We start from the raw sequence: 23,828 nt of genomic DNA, 5'->3' as shown, positions 1-23,828 counted from the left end.
TCTCCACCAGGCCCTCAGCACCCTCCCCAAATCACATACCTCCTCCAACCACCGCCCTCGCCAGAGCTGCTTTGCACCCTCTTCAAAAGCTTTTGACTGGCTGGAATGTGGCCTTGAACAGAGGTTGGCCAGCCATCTGTCACGGATGCTCTTGCTGAGATCCTTGCATTGAAAGGGGTTGGAGTAGATGACCTATGGGGTCCCTTCCAAATCTACAAGTCTATGAAAGCCTCTTGCTCTCCAGGATGGAGAACAGGCATCCTGGAAAATGGGCATCCGTTGCTGAACTTGCCTTTGCACCTGATCCTGCCCACCACGGGCAGGAGCTCCACTGCCCCGAAGCCAGGATAAACGACTATTCAAACTTCTGTAACAGCAGGCTCTAAAAGAAATTATCTGATAGGTTTGGCATAGAATCTGCCTTCTCTCTCACACACACTCCCGCAAACCCTTGTTAGAACACCATGTTCTCAACAAACATCCTAAATAGAAAGCAACAGGCCTGCTGAACTTTTCCATGGCTGGGCTTCAGTACACGGAGAAAGCCTTGCCCTGCCCTTGTTCCCAGACAACCTAAAATCAGGCAAAAATATGGCAAGTCCACAGGGAGACAGTGGCCCAAATGCTGGTTTTGCCGGAAATTGTTCTGGCTGCTTTGCTGCTTATAGGTGGGGTCTGCAACGATGTGTTGCAGCGTGCAGTGCTCCTGTTCAGGGTTCCAGCAGGGATACTCCATTCCATTCCTCGCCCTCCACTTTCAAATCCACCCCTTTCCCCAAGAAACATGCCACATTCTGTGTGCACCAGAAAAATACCAGGGGGTATTTCCCCCCGCTACGTAAAACAATGGTAGTTATGGGTGACTTTAAAGACGATCAGAGAAACTCATGGAAGCTAAGGCTATCAATGGCCTCTAGCCAAGATGGCTGTGTTCCTCCCACCACTGCTGGGGGATTGTGCCTCTGAACACAATTGCTGGGCATCAGAAGTGGGGAGATGGCTGTTGCCCCAGGTCTTGCTTGTGGCTTTCCCATAGGCATCTGGTTGGCCACTGTGAGAACAGGATGTTGGATGAGATGGGCCTTTGGCCTGATTGAGCGGGGCTTTTCGTATGACGATTCAGGAACCGAATAAACATCTGAACCAAGCTTTAATCCCCATAATGATGTTCAAGGCCGCAAGATAGACATTTTTGGCTTGCCTGAGGCAGCCTCCTCCTCCTTTTTACACAGGGGTAGAGCAACTACTCTATCCCAAACTTAAAAATGGAAAGCGGAATGCTGGTGGTCAACGAAAGAGGTTTAAAGACTCTCTCAAGGCAAATCTTTAAAAATGTAGTATAAACACCGACGATTGGGAAACCCTGGCCTGCGAGCGCTCCAGTTGGAGAACAGCCTTTGCCAAAGGTGTCATGGGCTTTGAAGATCCTCAAACTCAGGATGAAACGGAGAAACGTGCTAAGAGGAAGGCACGCTTGGCAAATCCACACCGTGATCAAATCCTGCCCAGAAGCCTATGTCCCCACTGTGGAAGGATGTGTGGATCCAGAATTGGCCTCCACAATCACTTACGGACTCACTGTTAATGGAAGACAGTTTTACTCAGCTATGAGTGAAAGAAGAAGGAGAAGGAGAGGGGTTTACGTGTGTAACTAAACCATTCTGCTTCAAAGCGCCTGCTGGAAGCAAACCATCGCTGAAAAACTAAGAAGTGTTGAAAGCAGTAATGGATACAATTAATAGCGTAATTTCTTAATAGCAGGTTTGCTTGCATTGCTAATGGTATCTCATTTGGAAAGGCCGTGTGGAAAAGGGTGCTATGGGCTTCTTTCTCTTCAGGCAACGAATTAACGGAGCCTGTTTCAAAATAACAACCATTCGTTCCATTTGCATCTCGATCTTTCTTCTAGGTGCTCGAGGCAGCTCTTATTTATTTAATTAACTGCATCTGTATCCCAAATTTCTTCTCCAAGGAGCTCAAAGTGGTGTCCATGGTGCTTCCACACCTCCTTTAAATCCTGAAACAACCTTTAAAAATGGAAAAAGATGAAGTCCCAACGAAAAAAGAATGGTGAACAAAGATGATTGAATACACTGAGATGGCTAGACTTAACTGTGGTAATTAAAGAACAGAATGAAGAAAAAATTATTGAAGAATGGAACTATTTTCAAAAAAATATCATGGTTATGCAGGATTTAAAGTGTAGCAGCTGATAGTGGTAGTTTAATCATTTATGATTAACATAGGTAATGGCTAAAATATAAGTAATATAGCAGCTTTCTAAGGTACGAAAAGAACACAACAGAAGGGTGGGAAGTCAGCTAATATGAGATACATGTTCTGATAGTTGTTTAAAATAATTTATAAAGTTTGGAAAGCTAATTTAAAAATGTTTTTTTTAAAAAAATAATCCCTGCAACAACCCCATGTGGTCAGTTAGGCTGGGAGGCAGTGAGTGGGGCCATCTAGTGATCTCCATGAATTTGAACCCTGGTCTACAAGGTCCTAGTCTAACCCTGTAACCACTACCCAACACTGGCCAGCATTTGTACTATGCAATGGGAGTTTCAGCACCTGGTGAGCACCAGGCTGCCCACCTTGGGATGAGTGGCAGATAATATGGCTTGCTTGTGGAAGATCCCAGGTTCAGACCCTGGGGTATTCAGGTTTTAGGTGGCTGGCTACAAAAGGCTACCACCTAAGACCCCATCCTACTTGGTAGGTTTGCTGATTGCTGATGGTTTCATGCCTTGATACTGTGGCAGGCGTTGAGTAGGATGTTTGGGATGTCATGAAACGTATGAGGTTTTCCATCGATCTTTCGAGAGAGATGTTCTCTCAGCTGGCAGCTTGACCCTTATCCTCCCGCTTTTCAACTTGCTTCCTGGATCTGATGGGAAAGTGTTTGGGGTAGGGGGCTGGGGATGGAGTTTGCAAACAAACACTTATTTCCCAACATCTGGTGCTGTGCAGATGTTGTTGGGACTGCAGCTTTCCTCAGACCCCACCAGCATAACCAGAAAAACACCTGGAGCGCAGCACCTGTCCCTGTGCCTTTCTGAAGGACTGTCGCTGTCCCAAGGAACTGTGTAAGGTTGATAACTTTTTCCCCTCCAGTGTGGTGGGTGCCAGGCAGAAGCTGTTGGAAAAACCCGTCTTAAGTGCTTGGAAGTGAGTGGCCGCCATGTTTTAAAAAGGTTAACCTGTGCATTGGCCCCATTAAGTACATAGGATGGTTGTGATGTTGCAGGAGATTTGGTAGAATCTTGGTGTGTGAATGGCAGCCTTGCTCAACCTGGCACCCTCTAGACATTGCTGGACTATGACCCCCTAGCAATGTTAGAAATTAGACAGGTGACCAGGCGCATTTTTCTACTGGCGCAGGTCCAGTTGCTCCCATGTGGAGATCTCTGGATGCCAGGTTGCTGACTGGCATCTCCATCTGGCTGGAGCAGGTAAGAGGAAGAGCTTATTTATTGCATTTATTGTTGTTGTTATTGTTTAGTCGTATAGTCGTGTCCGACTCTTCGTGACCCCATGGACCAGAGCACGCCAGGCACTTCTGTCTTCCACTGCCTCCCGCAGTTTGGTCAAACACATGCTGGTAGCTTCGAGAACACTGTCCAACCATCTCGCCCTCTGTCGTCCCCTTCTCCTTGCGCCCTCCATCTTTCCCAACATCAGGGTCTTTTCCAGGGAGTCTTCTCTTCTCATGAGGTGGCCAAAGTATTGGAGCCTCAGCTTCAGGATCTGTCCTTCCAGTGAGCACTCAGGGCTGATTTCCTTAAGAATGGATAGGTTTGATCTTCTTGCAGTCCATGGGACTCTCAAGAGTCTCCTCCAGCACCATAATTCAAAAGCATCAATTCTTCGGCGATCAACTGCATTTATAGTCCACGTTTTTTCCAAGGAGTACGATTCACACACACCCCTCCTCGGTTAATCTCTACAACAACCCTGTGAGGCAGGTTAAGAGGCTGCGACTGGCCCAAGGTCACCTGATGAGCTTCATGACTGAGTGGGGATTTGATCTCTCAGGTCCTAGCCCAGGCATAGGCAAACTCCGACCCTCCAGATATTTGGGACTAAAACTCCCATCATCCCTGACCACTGGTCCTGTTAACTAGGGATGATGGGAATTATAGTCCCAAACATCTGGAGGGCCGGAGCTTGCCTAGGCCTGTCCTAGTCCGACATTCCAACCACTACACCACACTGGCTTCCTAGAGTCCTTCTGCTATGGGGCAGCTCTATAAATTAAGTAGGTAAGTAAATATGGGGAAAGGAAAATGTCACCTAGAGAAGGATCTGAAATGTTTTGAAGTTTGTATTTGTTTTATTCTGGATTGTATTATTTGATGTTTTAATGTGTTGCAAACTGCTTTGAGATTTTTTTCTTTAAAATATAAAGCGGCATAGAAATGATATACCCGTATATATGTGAGTATAAACCAAGCCGAATATAAGCCGAGGCACCTAATTTTACCACAAAAAACTGGGAAAACTTATTGACTCAAGTATAAGCCGGTTCACCACACCACAAACCTCCTGGTGGGCCGGAGTGCGTGTGCGCGCACATGTGCACACGGCAGAGGGGGCTTCTCTCTCCCCCCCAGCCCCTCCCGTCCCCCTGCCTACCTAGGGTGCTGCCGAGAGGCAGAGGCTGGTGGTGGCAGCGACGGAGGAAGAACAAGCAGCCCAAAATTGCTGCTTTTAGGCTGCCTGTTTCTCCTCTGCCGACAGCAGCAAAGGTGGAGGAGGAGGAAGGAGCAGCCCGAAAGGGGCCCTCACTCAAGTATAAGCCGAGAGGGGCTTTTTCAGCATAAAAAATGTGCTGGAAAAGTCGGCTTACACACGAGTATATATGGTATATATATATAATTGCAAATTCCACAGGAAAAAAAGATGCCTAGACATTCCATTGTGGCAACCGTAACCCACGTTCAAGGTGCCATTTGTTGATGACCTGAGATACCTGAGTTTCTTACACTGCCTCCTAGCTGGGGCTGATGGGAGTTGTGGTCCTGAACATTGGGAGGCCCCCTTAATTGAGGAAGCTTGACGTAGAGAATGGTGCACAGACTTTGAAGTGCAATTTGTCAGGCTTGGGGTGCAAGTCTGTCTCAGCAGCCTCCAGCCTGCAGTGAGCATATTTAATCTACGACCCAGAGTCTCTCAAGTACCAAAATTGGCAGTTCATCATCACACGTTTGCAAACTGGATATGCTGCTGCCTTAGGACCGTTTCCCTGCATGAGGTATCCTGGAATGAGTCGGTTGTGGAAGTGGTGGTCCTGTCCTCTGAAACGGCTTACACGGGCACGCACAAAATGGGAGAAGTCCTTCGTAATAAGCACAGGTGCTTTTGTTGTTTCCTAGGTGAATGGAAAAGGTTCTTTGTGGTGTGTGGACCCAGAATATAAGCCGAACCTAATACAAGCCCTGAAGAAGCAGCCTTTTCCCTCTGCCTTTTTTTATACCCCACCAGCATCACCACTGAGGTAGGACTCTTGTTGCTCTAAACACAGTGCAATCTGGGACGGGTGGTTGGTGGGATGCAGATTTCCGTCTAGATCAGTGTTGTCTGCAGGTGGTGATACTTTTTTTTTTTTTTTGAAAAAAATAGAACATTAGTTTTGGTAAGTCTAGAAGAAAGAGTCAGCCATAGCTTAGTGTGGAGAAGGTCCTAGGTTCATCTCCAGACTCCCACACCCTTCTCCAAACATTGTAGCCCTGCAAAGCCATTGCCATCCAAGATCAGGCAACGGTGGGATGACTCTGAGTAGGAGCAGAGGAGAAATTCGATTCAGCTCTCATTGAACGGCGAACTTGCACAGTCTGCCCTTTGTGAAACAAGGCATGAAGCGAAACACAGCCACCCTTCAAAATTTGCACTTCTGTGAATTTTGCGGTGCATTTCTCCAGGCAAGCAGAGCCATAGAATTGTAGAGTGGGAAGGGACCCTGAGGGTCATTTAGTCCAACCCCCTGCGAGGCAGGAATCTCAACTAAAACAGATGACCATCCAACCTCTGTAATGTGTACAAAAATGTAAAGTGTCTCTGCAGGAATATGAACGTATTGATGGGAAGAGTGTCCAAGCACACATATTAGAAGAAATAGTAAAAAAAGAAGAGGTGTATATCAGGCAAAAATTATATATATATAAAATAGGAGAAACGTTGCACTGAAACACTGATGAATTTTCATGAGGACTCTTCTTTTTTTAAAAAAAGTGCAAACTGATTTGAACATATGAAGAACTGAGCTTAGGACTAGAAAAAATAAGAGAACACAGAGAAAATAAGACTTAGCCATCGCTCAGTCTAAGACAGCTTCACATGTTGACTACCTTCTTTCGATTATCCTTGCTATTCTGCTTGAATATAGGAAGCATCTTTTTAAAAAAACAATGGTAACAGCTGAATGTTTGTGTTAGCTGAGAGAGACTTACTGGAATCTATATCCCAGTGGAACGTCTTGATTAAATGTTATGGGCAGTTTGCATTTGATATCCCTTCTCTGATAGAAAGCATACAGGAGCAGAATGGGTGGGAAGCCATTTTTGGCAATTCCTTCTCCTCCCCCCACCTCATCCCCTCCCAGTCAGCTCTGAAGGCTCACCACAAAACCTAAAACTAAGGAACTGAGAACAAATTATAAAGATCAAGAGTAGCCAACATGGTGGTCTTCAGATGTTGCTGAATTGCACCTTCCATCATCCCTGACCAATGGGGCGCATTGGCCGGAGTTGATGGGAGCTGGAGACTATCAGCACCTGAAGACCACCATGTTGGCCGCCTCTGATAAAGAGATCATGTAGATTTCAACTAGGCTTGCTTCCAAGTAAGTGTTTTGAAGATTGTAGTTGCAAGCTAAAATTAATTTTCTGGTCGCATTTGGGTTATGCAGAACTTGTTTTTTTGCGTGGGGGAGATTGGGGGTATTTATGCTCCCAGTTTAGAAGATGAGCCAACTGCCTGATAGAAAGCAAATGAACTTGTGGTGGGAGAAAATGGAGCTCATAGCTGGCTCTTAGCCCAGGTCACCACCGCCAGCCTATGGTAGAAACAGTTTGCCCGTTGCAAACACAGGAATGCCTTTCAGCCAAGGCTGCCCCTCAATGACGTGCAGTGAGGAGAAATCCATTCCAGCAACGAATCCAACGGAGAAAATATCAATTGGTGTTTTACGCAAAACTGACGCTCTGCCCAATTAACGAAAGAGTTAGATGCGCTCTAAAAATCGACACAACTAATCAACTTTAGGAGAAATCTTTAACCTGATCAAGATGGAAAGGCCTTATTGGCAAAGCGCCAAGGCTGAAATGAAATTTTGGGAGTCCCTTAACAACAAAAAGTCAAGCCTGCATCCATGTCTGGCATGAACTGAAAAACAGCTGACGTGCTTTGCTTTTGTTTTTCTTTCTGCCAGAAGCATTGCATATGTAGGAGCACAGAGATCAGAGCTTGGTAGCTCCCAAGGGTGGCTGGACCCTTTGGGATTGGTAGAGTGGAAGGCAGAGAGGACAACAGTCGCTTGAGCAGAGCCTCCCGTTGACTGGTTGCAAGTAGACTGGAGTTGGTGGGGCACAGGTGTTAAACGCTGACAAGGTCTCACTCCTCTTTGCAGTTGTGTTGCAGCTTTCTGCACTAACTGCAGATTCCGGATCAGGCACAAGGGAAGGCCCGCATGGAGCGCATTGCATTAATCCAGCCTTGAAGTAACCTATGCATGAGCGACTGTGGCCAAGCTTTCCACTCAAACATGGTTGCAGGACTGCAGCCTGTGTTTTGAATGTGAACGGTAGTGTCATAACTAGAAGATGTCTTGCCAGTTTTTGTTTGGCTATTCCAGGGCCCAAGACAGACTTCCTGTTTCAGATAGAATGTCAGATAGGGATGGAGGAGAAACTCGATTCAGTTCGCATGTGAAGGCAAACCTATGTAACTTGTAGCTTTTTAAACAAGACAACAATCCGAAACACGGCCATCCTTCAAAATTGGCGCTTCTCTGAATTTTGCAGGGCCAAACAGTGTTTACAAAAATGCATAGGCTGGGCTAAAAATGAAAACGACATGCAAAACATGCATTACCTGAAGGAAAATTGCTTTGCAAAAATGTGTATGTTAGTGGTAAAATTGCATATGAAAATGTTTGTGTTAGGAGAAATTTGCCCTAAAAATGTGGATGAATTTTCACAAGGACTTTAAAAAGAAAATTCTACACTGCTGTAGAAACATGGGGAACTGAAATTGGCAGATTTGCTGTTCTGTCGTGTCAAACTGGCTGCCCTTCATTAGGTTAACAAATACTGCTGCTGAGGAGACGAGGTCCTTTTAAAATCATCAGGGCAGCTAAAAGTTCTGCAGTGTTGTCCCTGAGGTAGATTATGTGCACCACTGCAGGAAGGACGCATGACTTCCAGTCCCCTTTTCCCAAAATAGACCAGAGCGCAGTAGAAATTCTCGCCAGGAGGGCTCCTGTTAACAGATGCTTGTTTCAGACTTTATTCTCCAACTCACTTAGGGAAAATCATCTTTAAAGGAACACACACACACACACACACACAGAGAGAGAGAGAGAGAGAGAGAGAGAGAGAGAGAAAGCATTCTTTACAAAGACGGCTTTAAAAATATGTGGTGGTGTTTGGCTTGAGAACACTTCCCACACACTTTAGAACAGGATTTGCAAGGCCTGTGCTGGAGCTCAGTGTTCGCGGCCCTGGAGTAAAGCCAAATCTAGAGACTGGGGTTTAAAACAAGACAGGAAGAAATGCCAAGGGAAACTGTGTTTCTGAGAAAGAAACGGCAGGGCACGAGGACGCAGGATCAGGATAAAAAGCACAAAACGGTTGCTCATTAACAGAGGTGCTAGTCCTCAGGAGTATGGAAACCTGAAGGTGGAATCCAGAAACGTAGTAAGTTGCCTTAGACCAGTTCAAACTATTTGCCCAGGTAGCCCAGTATTATCTCACTGGAAGTGGCACTTCATGATCTTAGGCAGAAGTATTTTCACATCACCTGTAACAGGAGATGCCAGGGTTGGAACCCCAGACATTCTGCAGCCAGAGTATTGCCCATCACTGACCTCTGTCCCCTACAGGCGCAGAAACATTTTGGTCTGGTGGGCCATATCTTTATATCCCAGCACCCCACCAGCTAATTCTGACAGGTGGGCAGGACAACTCACTTGTTAATCATCTGATATCATAATAATATCAGGTGCTCAACAAGTCCCACCAAGTGGGATTGAAGTCCCTGTGCACTAATTGATGGGCAGGAGGTTTGATCCTGTTTTCTGCACCAACTGTGCCTCTGCCTGCCCCATACATATAGGGCATCAGGTGTGCTACAGCTGGGTGTGGTTTGGGGGAAATGGTCTGACAGGCCAAATGGGGACTGTTTCACATATTCCACACCGGCCAGCCAGGGTTTTTAATCAAGTGTCTTCTCAAAGGGATTTGCAGTCAATCTCCTGATGAGCAGGCAATTATGATAGAGGTGTGTTTTCAGACACCTCTGTCTTGCTCACACTGTCAGTGTTTAGATATAAGCTCCCTTCCACAACTCATTAGTTTCACGTCTTTGAAAAGTAAGTCTGAATAAGCTCTCAGTCTGTGGCAGGCTGTCAAATGTGCCAGTGGGTTTAGATGCAGTCCTTTTATTTCTGTTTTCTTGAGTTCAGTAGCAAAAATGCCAGTTGCGGATATAATATAATAGGCAAGCTTAGCAGTTTTTTTACTTTGTTAAGTAAATGCCTGCAAAAGAAACCTGTTTGATTAGAACACTTTCTGGGACATCAGAAAATGTTCAGAGGCAAGGCGCCCTAGGGATTTGCATAGGGAAACCTCCCAGCTCAATCTTCTCCAGAAAACCCACATCACAGATTAGGTCAGCTCTGTAATACACCAGGTTTAAGACTCACACCAGGCCAGCAGTCCTTGTTGACATCACTTCTGGTACAGGAGAGATCTTGCCATTTTGAAATCATTGAAGGTGCAAATATGGCTAGACTAAGTGAATTCTGTCTTGGTTCAGCACAGTCTCTAAACCTTCTTTCTCCTCTCTTCCAGTGGTTCACCTTCTCCTCACTACTTAACCTCAGTTTTGAAACAGAATCAGGGTCAATCTATCAAAGGTAAGTTGTGCTATCCATTGTTCATCTTTTAGCTCTCCTTTGGGTGGCTTAATAGACTCAGTCTGTGGCCTGGTATAGATGTTGTGGCCAAATTATGGTTTGGTCATCATGAACAACAAATTCCTTCCTGCACTTCCTGGCTTGGGGATTTGGAACGCACAAACACCAAAGGCTGTTCACTATGGCCAAACTATAATTTGGCCACAGCATTCGTACTGGATCACAAATCATGCGACTTGTGGCCACCACAAACGTATCAGTTTGCATCCCAAACCATGGTTTAAACCTGTAGATGTGGTTTAGTTGCAGCATCTGAACTCGGCTTGGTTGTTTCCGGAAGTTCTGTTAAAGGTCTTCTCTCTTGACATTTTCCATTCTAGTTTCTTGGACCAGTCTAAGGCCTCATCTGCACTATCCATTTTAAAGCAGCTCTTTACAACTTTCAACAGTCATCTATTCCCCCAAAGCATCCTGGGAAGTGTAGTTTGTGGAGGATGTCTGTTCCTGTGAGAGCCCTATTCCTATCACAGAGCTACAATTGTCAGAGTGGTTTAACAGTCAATCCCTCTTCCCTGGGAACTCTGGGAAATGTAGTTCTGTGAGGAGAATAAGGATCTCCTAACAACTTCCAATCCCCACAACAAAGTAGAGTATCTGGAATTCTTTGGGGAAGCCATGACTGTTTAGAGTGGTTCAATACTGTTTTGAATACATAGTGCAGATGGGACCTTAACGCACCAATTTCATCTGAACTTTAGTCTCGATTCCATCTTCTTTTTTAACAGCTGCATTTGCAATCAGGACTCCTCTAAATCTTAAATTGTTTTTTCCATTTATCATTTTCAGCTTGTCTTCCCTTTTCGCCTTCTCGATTCTCACCCCTCCCTGCCAGCCCCAGCACTTTGTTTTGCTTCAGTGATTGTCTGACTATTCCTTCCAACTTTGTAATTGATTAAGCACTTGGAGGAGATTGGGGCACTGAAGAAGATCTGTGTTCATCCATTTCTAATTTGGTTGTTGCAACGATGTGATCTATTCTAGAGGACCAGGGTGGTTGGCATCTATCAGCATGAATGTGGGGGAATCCAGTGTGTGTCAGCTGTGGAAAAGGCACACTAGGGATCTTTAGGAATGGGACTGAAAATTAAAGTGCTGATACCACAGTAGCATCAAAGAAATCTATGGTGCAACCACATTTGGAATAATGTGTGCAGTTCTGGTTGCCTCACCTCAAAAAGGACATTGTAGAGCTTGAGAAGTTTCAGGAAAAGGCACCGAAAATGATCCAAGGGGATTGAGCAACTGCCCTATCAGGGAAGGCCACAACTTTGAGACCCTTAGCTTAGAGGTGTGCTAAGAAGGGACATGGTGCAGGTATATAAAATGATTCATGCTCTGGAGAAAAACGTTTTTCTCCCTCATAACGCTAGAACACATGGGCATCCAATGACGTTGAATGTTGGAAGATTCAGAACAGACAAAAGAAAGTTTTTCTTGCAGTGCGTAGTTAAAGGAGAGAATTTGCTGCTACAGGACGCAGTGATAGCTTTAAATGAGGATTACACAAATGCATGGAGGATAATAATAATAATAATAATAATAATAATAATAATAATAATAGTAAATTTATTTGTACCCTGCCCATCTGACTGGGTTGCCCCGGGCACTCTGGGTGGCTTCCCATATATATAAAAAAGAGAAAAATTAAACATTAAAAAGCTTCCCTATACAGTGGTACCTCGGGTTACATACGCTTCAGGTTACAGACTCCGCTAATCCAGAAATAGTGCTTCAGGTTAAGAACTTTGCTTCAGGATAAGAACAGAAATCGTACTCCGGCGGCGCGGCGGCAGCAGGAGGCCCCATTAGCTAAAGTGGTGCTTCAGGTTAAGAACAGTTTCAGGTCAAGAACGGACCTCCTTAACCCGAGGTACCACTGTATAGGGGAAGAATAGAATCATAGAATTGTAGAGTTGGAAGGGACCCCAAGGGTCATCTAGTCCAACCCCCTGCAATGCAGGAATGTCAGCTAAAGCATCCGTGACAGATGGCCACCCAGCCTTTGCTTAAAAACCTCCAAGGAAGGAGAGTCCACCACCTCCCAAGAGAGTCTGTTCCACTGTCAAACAGCTCTTACTGTCAGAAAGCTCTTCCTGATGTTTAGTCAGATTCTCCTTTCCTGCAGCTTGAAGCCACTAGTTCGAGTCCTGCCCTTCAGAGCAGGAGAAGACATAGCCGGTATGGCTATGTTTCACTGCCTCCCCAGTCAGAGGCAGTATGCTGGGAATCACAAGCAGGAATTGGGGGCTTCCCATGGGCATGTGGTTGGCCAATACGAGGACAGGATGCTGCATTGGGTGGGCAGGCAGGGCTTGGCAACTGCTTGGCTCTGAAGCTCACTAGGTATCCTTGGTCAAGACACTTACCTCACTTCTTATCCTAAGCCATGGGTAGGCAAACTAAGGCCTGGGGGCCAGATCCAGCCAAATCGCCTTCTAAATCTGGCCTGCGGACGGTCCGGGAATCAGTGTGTTTTTACATGAGTAGAATATATGCTTTTATTTAAAATGCATCTCTGAGTTATTTGTGGGGCATAGGGATTCGGTCATCCCCCCCCCCCCAAAAAAATATAGTTTGCCCCCCCCACAAGGTCTGCGGGACAGGGGACCTGCCCCCTGCTGAAAAAGTTTGCTGACCCCTGTCCTAAAAACGAAGTGTGTTTTTAAAAGCATGGTCATGTTTCACTCCTCTAGATGAAACCTAATGGGAGGCAATTTCCTTTTCCTTTTCCAGACTCTGATATTGATGCTGCTACTGCCATGATGCTCTTGAATACTTCCATTGAAGAAGGCATTTTAGATTGTAAGTAAAAATAAGTTTTTGCTGCCTTTCTGTTTCTCAGTGCTGCTGCTGTATTAAATCCCTTTTCAAATGCAAAATTTTAGTTAGAGCGGCTGATGGTTTCACTTGAGGCCATTTATTTCTTGTTTGTTTGTTTTAAAAAGCCCTCCTGTAGAATATTGATTTGTGACATGAAACGAAATAATGTACACCCTCTTTGCTTGGTAGAAAGTCCCGTTGTGTCCAGCTGGACTTACTTGCAGGTAAATGTCTTTAGGATTACAGCACAAGCTAAATCTTGTTACTTTGAAACAGTACCGCATCTTGGAATGCGTATATGGCTTATTTATTTATAACTGTAATTTTAAATACTGACAGCTCATATTAAACCATTAATGTTAAACTAAGACAGTTTTAACAAAGCAGTTGGTTACTCTACTCAAAGCCTTTACCCAAATTACACTTTTATTCCCTCCAACGCCCCCCCCCCAATTCATCCTCATCTACACTATAACTGGGGATTCTGCTAGAAGCCTCTTTTCCAACCCTTTGCTGAGCTTTTGTCCTGCAGCAATGCCCTGGAAATATTCCCTGTAATACTCCTCCTACCTGTCACCATTCAAAGATGTTCCTTACTTCTCCTCTTGGCACTGCAGACAGGCCTTTTCTCCCTGCCTTTTCAGCCTAGCTTGGCTAGTTCAAGTAGGCCCAGCAAGTCTTTGGTCACTGTGCCTCTCAGGTCTTCCTCCTCCGTCTTCCTCCCCAACCCTCTCCTTCAGCTTCTTTCTTCTTCTGGCTCTCTGCTGACCAGCGCCCGGCTATATATACACTCCTCTGGCCCAACCCCGGCCAATCATGCGGTGTAACTGAAAATTCTAAACCTGCACCCACCAATCAAAGACACACACCTTCTATCCTTCATTTGCATTCTGAGAATTCGAACGCCAACCCTTCCTCACAGCTGTTAGTTAAGGCCCTGTTCGGCCACAGTTAAACCAACTGTCGCCGGACCAAACAGAAAACTTCCCACATAAATGTACGTTCCGAATCAAATGTTGGCAATGCCTTACACAACGCATGGGATTTCTCAACAACAGGGTCCAATAAATTCTGAAGGGCACTGTGGTAACTGTTATTAATCTATTTATTAAATTTGCTTACCGCCCTTCATCTGTAGATACCGGAGCGGTTCGTGACATAAAAATACAAAAAACACAAATCAATAAGCCCCCCCCCCCCCGCTCTTGCCTTAGACTGTTCCAAGTGAGCAGTATTTATTATTTTTAATGATTTTATTGATACATCACGACAGCAACAACAAAACGGAAGAGAAAACAATACACACACATACACACCGATAAAAAGATATTTGAAATTAGATAATGACAATAAAAGTTACAAAAGTAACTAAAATTATTTATTATTATATCTGTTTGTTATGGGACGGGGGTGGCGCTCTGGTCTAAACCACTGAGCCTCTGGGCTTGCTGATCAGAAGGTTGGCGGTTCAAATCCCCACAACGGAGTGAACTCCTGTTGCTCTGTCCCTGCTCCTGCCAACCTAGCAGTTCAAAAGCACGTCAAAGAAGTGCAAGTCAATAAATAGGTACCACTCCGGTGGGAAGGTAAACAGCGTTTCCTTGCTCTGCTCTGGTTTTGCCAGAAGCGGCTTAGTCATGCTGGCCACATGACCCGGAAAAATTGTCTGCAGACAAACATCGGCTCCCTTGGCCAGTAAAGCGAGATGAGCACTGCAACCCCAGAGTCTTCTGTGACTGGACTTACCTGTCAGGTGTCCTTTACCTTTTTATATCTGTTTGTTAAACTAACAGTGTGTCCTTCCTTCGAAAGCAGCCCAGGGCACCAAACACATCTGTAATAAAAACACAATTAGAAATAAAGTGAAGACGTATTTAAAGAAGGTTTTTGGCATCTAAAAACAACAGATCATAACAAAATAATGTGTCTGGACAGGCCCGCCAAAACAGAAAAGTTTTCAGCAGGGGTCTAAATCAGCGTTTCCCAACGTGAGTGGTCCTGCCCCCCCCCCGGGGTGGCGGGATTGCCTGGGGGGGTGCTAAGGGGTCACAGAGGAGGCGGCAGGGGGGCACTGGAGGTGTAAATAACTATCAGACTTTGGAAAGCTGGTATCACTGGATCAAATCACCCAATTTTAAAAAATAACCCTGCACATAGTTTTAACTGGATTTTGGATAAAAGTGCCATTAATGGTTACTGTTTTGAATTTTATCATGTTGTTATTTTCCCTTGTGGGTCTTAGAAACCGCTATTCTGAATAATGCCTTCTGTAGGGTACGGGGCAATAGGGATGAGTTAATGGAGTTAAGTGGCCCGGAAATCTTTGGGAACCTCAGGTCTAAAAGATGGCGCTTGCCGAATGCTGGTATTGGAAACCTGACCCCTTTCAAAGAATCATAGAATTGTAGAGTTGGAAGGGACTCAAGGGTCATCTAGTCCAACCCCCCTGCAATGCAGGAATCTCAACTAAAGCATCCATGACAGATGGTCATCCAATCTCTATTTAAAAACCTCCAAGGAAGGAGAGTCCACCACCTCTCGTGGGAGTCTGTTCCACTGCTGAACAGCTCTTACTGTCAGACAGTTTTTCCTGATATTTAGTCGGAATCTCCTTTCTTGTAGCTTGAAGCTGTTAGTTCGAGTTCTCCCCCCCCCCCAAGAGCAGGAGAAAACAAGCTTGCTCCCTCTTCCATGGGGCAGCCCTTAAGATATTTGAAGGTGGCTTTCGTTGCCTCCTCTTTTCCAGGCTAAACATAGCCAGCTGCCGAAAAGCCCGCCCAAAACATCAGGGTGGGGTGGGGAGGCGAGGCACCGATCCCTCCCGCTTCTGACAAGACTCTTTATTTTCCTCAGGTAAGAAGCCGCAGCCTCTCAAGCTGTCCAAGAAAAGGAATTACGTCAGCACGTTCCAAAGCCACGGCAAGGCAAGTCCCGGGGGGAGCGATTTCCCCGTCCCCAACATTGACCCCAACGAGGACCACAACTACAGCGCCAGCAGCGTGGCCTCGCAGCGCTGCGTGTCGCCCTCGAGTGTGTCTTCCCTGTCGTCCGTCGACGAGGTCTACGAGTTTGTCTCCGAGGCCAGCCGGGTGGGGAGCGAGGGCAGCGAAGGGTTCCACAGCGAGGTGGACACGGACGGAGACGACCGCGAAGAGGAGGACGACGACGACCCCCTGGCTGATAGCGGCTACACCTCGCAGCCGTGCCTCGCCGCCTCGGACAAGGCCCAGCCTCGCAAGAAAGCCCTGGAGGAGCTCTGCCTCGAAATCGACGAGGAACTGAAAGAGGCGGCCGGGTCTCTGCTCCATCTAGCCGGGATTAGCCCCTGTCTAGGCTCCCTCATAAGTACTGCAAAGACCCATAGCCAGAAACGAAGGAGAAGGAATGACGTCACAGCCTGAGAAGTGTGTTTGGGGACGGGGGGGGGGAGGGGGAGAAGATACGTCTATCAATAGAGATAAATGCATATTTTATTTTTTAGCGTGGCAATACTCCTCTACTTTTTACCCTTCACAAGGGAGATCAAAGCCATAAAAGGACTTTTTGTTCATGTATTTTTATTTTCACAGATTCTAGTTTTGCAATTTGTTTCTTTTTCTAATTGCAAAAGCGGTGGTTTTGAAGCATTGAAGAGCGGATTACAATTGTGCAAAGCAGGTGGGGCGGGGGCAAACCAACACAGCAGTTCCTTCCCCCTGATAATTTTAGCAAAGTTGAATATTTGAGTTTATTGGAGGAGTGGGTGCCATGATCTCTGTCATCTCATACCTTGTACATCTCTTTGGGTTTGGAACTGGGGGCTTCATTTGACCTGTCTGAGTTCATAGGGCTCTGCGCAGAGAACAAGGCAGCCAACCAAATGTTGAGAGCTGGGCTGCAGCTCCCTTCTGCCCTCACCACTGGCTGTGCTGGCAGGGGTTGATGGGAGTTGTAGTCCAACAGCATCTAGAGGGCCGCACATGCCCCATTTCCTCCAATGGGAGTGAAGAATTGTGCCTTGCTTCCTGGCGCACCTGTTCTGCAGTGAGGCCTGGTGTTTGTATGTTATGGCGCATAAAGTCCACTGTGTAGCCTGTCTTTCTATAATTTTTCGGCGAGAGGGTGGAGTGGATGCAGTGCCTGCATTCAACTCTACCCATGTAGTTCTCAGCCTGCATAATTTTTGGCCCTCAAAGATCAGTCGGTGGAGATCAAGCGGGAAAAGGCTACATGGACTGTCTCCTGTTCCAGATTGACATGCAATTCACAAATCCCAGGTGGGACTGAAAGTGGAGGGAGGTGCATTGGGAGCAGGAGAATAAGCAGGCGCAATCCTGCCCCCTCTCTCTGTGCCCACGGGCTCCTACCTCTGTCGGTTCTAGACCAGGGGTAGTCAACATGGTGCTCTTCCAGTTTTGGACTACATCTTCCACCCTTCTTGATCAAAGTCCATGCTGGTTGGGGCTGATGGGACTTGGGAGTCCAGCAAGAATGGAAGAGCATGGAGTTGACTACCCCTGAGCTGGTTCTGACACCTTCACGTGTTCTGATTTAAGTATTTGCAAACGCAGGATAAGGTCTACCAGCTTTCAGCTTGGCTTCCATTGTTGCGTAATTGTCTCATGTGCAAGTCGAGGGTCCGGAATAACCTGAATACTAGACAACTGCCATCGTGGGTCAGTTACCGATTGACTGATGCCTGCAATGATAACACAGGGAGGGTGTTGGGAATGCAACATGTAAATGTGGATGTTTTTGAGACTCTAATCTTGAAGGGTTAATCTCCACTCTTCTCACCTTCCAGCACAAAGTAAGGAGCTGGTTCCTTTTCTTGTCTTTCTTTCTTTCTTTCTTTCTTTCTTATATTTTCTTTTGTTATTATATTTTAGATCTTCAGCGCACACTTTTATTAGCAAACCCAATGTTCTTTTGGTCTCGATATCCAGATTGAGTGAAAAATGTTGACTGCTAAAATTGTAAATGGCTGTTGCACAGAGAACTTGTAGTTACATGTTCAGGTGAAGCATAATGAAATAGGTTTCTTTCTTTTCTTGTTAAGGTTACGGTGGTTGATACTGGCCTACTTCTCACTGAGAAGAAAAGCTTGTTCTGGACTGTACCATTTTAGGCTACAGGTGAGGGCACACACAACTGATTACTGTTCTGCGTGAAGCAGAAAACCTCAAATAGAAAACTAGGTGTCCAGGGGAAGGACTCTAGCCTGGCTTTCTTCCTGACATCGAGTTCTTTTAAATGTAAAAATCATTCAAATCGCGGTGCAGCTTTACACTGTGTGAGCCTCCACCTGCAGTCAGAAGCAGAACCGTCCAAACAGAGCTGGCAGCCTCAATGAGGACTAGGTTCTTGAATGCATTCTTACTCCACTTGGAAAACCGGCCTTTTTTCCTTCTCTTCTACTGTGTGCTTCAGTTTTGCACTGTATTAACCTAGCATCCCTCAAGAAGACAGTATATAATACGCAGCCTTAAAGGGCACCGTTTGCTAAACGTGTGCGCGCGCAGGGTCACGCTCCCTCCTTAAGACTCTGAGAGGAGCTTAGAAAATGCCTGCGGTTGATGGTTAGCCGTCCGTCCCATCTTCCTTGGGGAGCAGTGACTGTTGGAGCGAAATCCCGACTCCTGTTAAAATCAGCGGGAATTTTGCCATGGTTCGTGCAGCCAGAACGGCACCTTTCTTTTTATCCGTTATCGCAGCAATAATATCCCCTCCCTTGTCAAGTGTCAAGGAAGCCCAAGAGCTCTGTGCTTGCTCTTCCGCCAACACAGTATTCTAGCGCGTGCTTAAAATGTAACGTGGGAATGGTAAAGATGCGCCTGTGAAGCCCTGAGTGCGGGCTAACTCCAGAGACCTTCCATCTTCCGACACAGCCTTTTCTGTGCGATGACATATGCCTCATGCATGGACTTCCACGGGAAACCTTTGTGTATTTTACCATTCCCACGCACCATAACACAGAATGTTTGTGTCCTCCTGGGTCTTCTGTGGTGGCTGCTGTGTTGTTTGGCTGCTGTTAGGCAGCTGGAGGCATCGTTGCCTGAATGGTGCGGCCAGTCTGCCATCCAGGTGTGTAGTCCAGTCTAGACCTTTTGCTGTTCCTGGCACTTGTAATGATGAGTTTTGGAGATGGAGGGAAGGACCCACATGTATCACCGAGGGGGGTGGGGTGGATCCTGCACCCATGTCCTGTTGGGAAATGGCCCTGACTGGAGTGAAATGGTAGCCTGGGAAGTGGATTGTCATGGTGCCCCTGGAAAGATCTCCCATGTCAGTCCCATCTGAGTCTCTCCAGGGAGCCACAGCCAAGCTCTTACCCCACTCCTGTTCCTTTCAGTGGATTCTTGTGCAGGAAACATTTCCGCGAAGTGCGCCCTGTGGTTCCAAGAACCCCTTGAGCGTTCCTTTGCAACAATCAAAGCATTAGCGTAGCTCATTCTGCCTGGCATGGAAGGTCAGCTTGAAGTGCCATTTTTTAATTTGTTTCCCGTGTTTCCGAGTGTTGAGCAGTCACGAGCGGCTGGTTAAGCAAACCTCGCCTCCCCATTAGCAAAATGCTTCCAGGTTGGCAGAGAACGAAGGCGGGAAGCTCAACTTCTATTAATGGCACAGAGCTTCTCTGGCTCCTTGGTGACTAAGCCAGAGGTGCTCAAGAGTTCTGATTTCACTGCCTCTTCATGAACGCAAGCCGCCTTATACACCCGGTACAAACTCTGCCAGCTTCATAATTCTTGAAACCATTCTGCAGACACACACACACCCCAGTATCCCTCACGCCGTCCGTATGTCTTGGGCTACCAGTTCCATTGCTCCTGACCATTGGCCATATTGGGTGTGACTGATGGGAACTGGAGCTCAACAAGATCCAGAAAGCATCCCATTGGCTACCCTTGCTGTGAACTTTCAATGCCTTGGGCCGGGATCCAGTGAACCCAAACCAAGCTTTCTCCCAGCTCTGGACCTTGATGTGGTTTGCTGGATCCCAGCTACTCTCAACTGCATAATCTGGTCAAGAGATTCTCCCAGTGTGGGCCTTACGTTTGCAAGGATTTATGTAGCATTCCACCCCCTCCCGGAATTTCAGAGGAAATCTTTCCTTCAGATGGTAGTAAACTGTAAATGGCTCTTGCTCTGTAATCATGTTGCTAGTTTCTAGACAAAAAAAGTCTCTAATGCATGGGTGTTTGCACGCTCTCACCTGTTTGTACACCACTTTCTCTGATGTAAAAGTCTATAAACGCCAATGGTGCCCATCGTGTATGTTGCCTGCTGCTTCTCCTCTCCCCAGAGGTTCTGATGGATTGGCCAAAACAATCTTCTTGCTGAAAAGCCCTTTTAGAGCCGTTTCTTGTGTCACTGTTTTGCTTCCCAGAACTTCACGGCAAGAAGTCAAACATGGGAAGGGTTTACAAGTGGGTCTGCCTGCAAGTCAGACATGATGCTATGTGATTTATTTCTTTAAAAGTTTATAGGTTTTAAAAAGAAATTGAATACTCTCAAAGGACATCTTTAAGAAGTCCACTAGAACAAAAGAAAACAGAAGCCTGGCTTGGTAAGCCTCTGGTGGGGTGGGGTAGTCAACATGGTGATCTCTGGGTGTTTAATACCACAGCTCACATCATCCCTGGTTATTGGCTAGACGATTAGAGGGTACCACATTGACTGTGCACAGGCTATGGTTTAAAATCCTTTAAATTTAAAAGTTCTTATTTGCTGTACAAAGAGGGTGTTCAGTGGCCCTCTTTGTGCAGGCTGTTCTTAAGGTTGTGGTGCCACGACCGAAAAGGCTCTGCTCTAAGTTTCACTAGATCTCACCTCCATAAAACAACACTCAGAGTGGAATCCTGCCTGCTGGTCCTGGGGTGGTTTATATGGGGGGAGGTCTTCTAGCACATAGGCTGAGCCAAGGCTGCTTGAAGACACTGACTGCCATGCTTTCAAGGGCGCCCACAGGTCCTTTTGAATAATGGCTGTTGAAGATTTTAACAATTTTAACAATTGGGAGCAGTTGAACAAAACTAAAATCGTAGCAGCTTGGGGATCAGTTTGTGTGTCATTAGGTGGGATTAATTTGCAAAATATTTTCACTCAATAGAAACTACCAAAGCTGTGGATTTGGCAGAAATGCAGAGAAAGAAAGGGGCCAATAGATGCTCATGTCTGAACTTGCAAATGGCTCTAGACTGACACCCTTCCCATGTCATGGCTTTTGCCACAGGTGTGACTTGTGAGCCCACCTCCTTAAGTGAAAAACAATGTCCTACTAAGTGGTCTTGAGCACCTGCCGCATGGGGGTTGAATGTGAACTCATTGCAAATGGACAAGCTTGTAAATTAAGTGCAAATGCACATCTTTAAATTCCTGTGTGTCGTATGTGCTGAAAAGAGGTGTCCCTCCCATTAACATTCGTCCAAAATAAGTGTTCAATAACTTACGTGGTGTGGAATTTGTTTTTGTACTAATACAGATAACGATAGGGCTGGATTTTATTTATTTTTTAAATAATAAAAAGGACGTGTTTCTTTCATTCTTCTGTATCTTTTGAAAGCCGGCAAGAACTGAACTCAGTTCCGGCTAAAATTGACCAGATTTCCAAATGAGGCTCCTTTCCCCCTAGAACTTGTTGGATCAGTCTTGTCGTCTTACACCTGACCTGTTCTGTCTGCCACCTCGCTCTTCTTCCTTTAACCCCTGCCTGCCAGAAATTGGTGTGTGCAGAATTGTCCCCCCTGCGTCCTCCCTCTTTATTAGTGAAGTATCTAGTGTCACTTTTGTGCCGCGAAATGTGCTGTACTTGTTAGTCGTTTCATTAATTAGGCTTTCTTGATTTTCCATGGACAAAGGTGGAGCAATAACACGGGAACATGTCCCCGTGGCGTGGGAACAAAAGTAGGAGAAACCAAACCTCCGCTGTGAGTTCGAATTAAAGGGCTGAAACTAGTGGCAGTGTAATGACGTCGTCGTCTGGTGCTTGGGATCTGACGGGATGCATTTGGATGACGCTGTATGCCATAAACCGTGTTTTACCGCAGTCAAGCAGTGAACTAGTGCAGGCTCCCCAATTTTGTTCCGCCGTGTTGCTTACTGTGTGGTGTCTGAACTGGTGCTTTGGGTTTGTTTCTCTCCAAACAAACCATTGCTTGAAGCCAAGGTCTGCTCTTGTCTTCCTGATAGCGTCTTGTCTGGGAGTATGAAACCATGGGCGCTGGTGCAGACGCCATGGGGTGCCAAGGCCCAGGGTTGCCTGAGCTAGTGGAAGAGCGTAGCAGCAAGGAACTGGGAGTCTGTCCCAGCACTCTGCTCACTCACAGTAAGCCATGGTTCGCCTGAATGCTGCCCCTGGAAGGATGGAATTCTGCATTCCAACACTTCAACCACTGTCATCCAACCTGCAGATGGGAAGTAGTGGGGCTTTTTTTGGTTTTGTTCACGTTAAAATAGTCACCGCTCCCTGCATGTAGAAAGTCAGCACCTTAGAGAGAGGTTTCGTACAACCCACTTCCTGATAATGCTATGCGCACAAATCTTTTTTCATTTGGTGGGTGGAGTTGGGGAAAAAAATCACAGGCACACAACTCCTGAATTTTGAATGGCTCTGCCTGGAGTTTTACATACTTCTTAGAACAATTTGGAGACTGCGTGGTAACAGGTGAAGAGCTGATCCCTTTCCCTAATGCAATGTGGGAAAAGTTCAGGGAAGGGAACTGCCACACTCGCATTCCCAGGGTGGCCAGAATTCACCCCTCCGATTCCCACAGCAGCTTGTGCACAACAGCTCTGCCATCCTCGGGCAAACATGTGGTGTGAGCAAGTATTTGCTCCCCAATTTTTCAGCATGTGCAGGTCCGTGAACCCTGTCGGTCTGCTACTGTAGTTGGGATTATGTACTTTTCCTTCGTGGGCTGTCAACCTGTGTGTCTTCCTATGGCAAGACTCCACGCAGACTTCTGTTCCAGCAACCGGAGAAAAGTTTCCAGCATTTCTCTATCTCAGCCCTTGCCCGTCTCACTTTTCTGTGGCAAAGTCCTTGATTTCTTTGCATCCGGTTAGCTCTGGCGTAGCGGGGAAATATCTGATGATGTCCAGCGTTTCTGTACATACATCCCTTCCTTGAAAATTTGCTCCTTCCCTGCAGGTCTGGGACTTTGACCCTCTGCTGTTCCCAACAACACAGGTTAGGGTGGCCACAAGGAAGGCAGAAACAAACGTTGGTAGAGAAGTTTTAATTCAGGTCCCTCACTCATGATAGTGGCAGGTTGCATACCTGTGCATTTGCAAGTGCTGCTGACTTTGCTAGCCAGGGCATGAAACTAAGGGCAGTTGTTCTCTAAATGCACCTTGAAAGGATGTTAATGCCTTTTTAATTGTTCACTGGTGCTTCTCCTTCCTCTTCATTATTTTGGCCTTTCCTGCCTATTAAAATGTGCTGGTTTGCATACTGCCAACGGCAGAGTACCTCTGCACCTACTTTTTCTCTTCCAAGAATAGTTGAGTCCCAGGTTGTGCCTGGATTTACAAGCCTTCGTTTTGCCAACACGACATGCCCTTTTAATATAAATGTTTTGAATGAGAATTGGTTAGTGACTTCAGAAGAAGTAACGTGGAACAGTCCTCCTTAGGCTGTACTGCTTTAGAGTGCAGGTGTGTGTGTGTGTGTGTGTGTGAATCTGGCACATAGAAAACCAGTTCGTCTGTGAGAAGGCTAGGCTAGAACCTTTATCCTTGACATGTGAGCCTTCTGCCTGCAGGGAGTTTGTGCAGAGGTCATTAATAAATCCTGCCGCCCCCACCCCTTATGTTCTGCAGTGCAATTCCT

The 23,828-nt window shown here is 46.2% G+C and overlaps 1 protein-coding gene and 1 long non-coding RNA gene across 5 annotated transcripts in view; one reads left to right on the top strand and one right to left on the bottom strand.

Annotated features, from left to right (window-relative positions):
- LOC310674078 overlaps positions 1-14,015 on the bottom strand; it is a 61,692-nt gene extending 47,677 nt beyond the window's left edge. Inside the window, exon 1 of one of the 3 annotated variants that reach the window (XR_014509388.1) lies at positions 13,589-14,015. This is a non-coding gene — a long non-coding RNA (uncharacterized lncRNA). The remainder of the gene's footprint in view (positions 1-13,588) is intronic. The other 2 variants (XR_014509389.1, XR_014509390.1) reach the window with 2 other exon arrangements.
- The window catches only part of FOXN2 (forkhead box N2), a 48,694-nt gene extending 28,145 nt beyond the window's left edge, over positions 1-20,549 (top strand). For both annotated transcript variants that reach the window (XM_083432862.1, XM_083432863.1), the window contains exons 3-6: positions 5,379-5,500; positions 10,074-10,138; positions 12,932-13,000; positions 15,872-20,549. In XM_083432862.1, the coding sequence (XP_083288988.1) occupies positions 5,379-5,500; positions 10,074-10,138; positions 12,932-13,000; positions 15,872-16,419 (804 nt within the window). In that variant the 3' untranslated portion in view covers positions 16,420-20,549. The remainder of the gene's footprint in view (positions 1-5,378; positions 5,501-10,073; positions 10,139-12,931; positions 13,001-15,871) is intronic.
- The last annotated feature ends 3,279 nt before the right edge of the window (positions 20,550-23,828 follow it).

The sequence above is a fragment of the Podarcis tiliguerta genome, assembly GCF_965153285.1.
Source record: "Podarcis tiliguerta genome assembly, chromosome: 3".
NCBI classification, from domain to species: Eukaryota; Metazoa; Chordata; class Lepidosauria; order Squamata; family Lacertidae; genus Podarcis; species Podarcis tiliguerta.
Note: the sequence above shows the minus strand (reverse complement) of the source record. Positions and strands in the feature narration are given on the sequence as shown.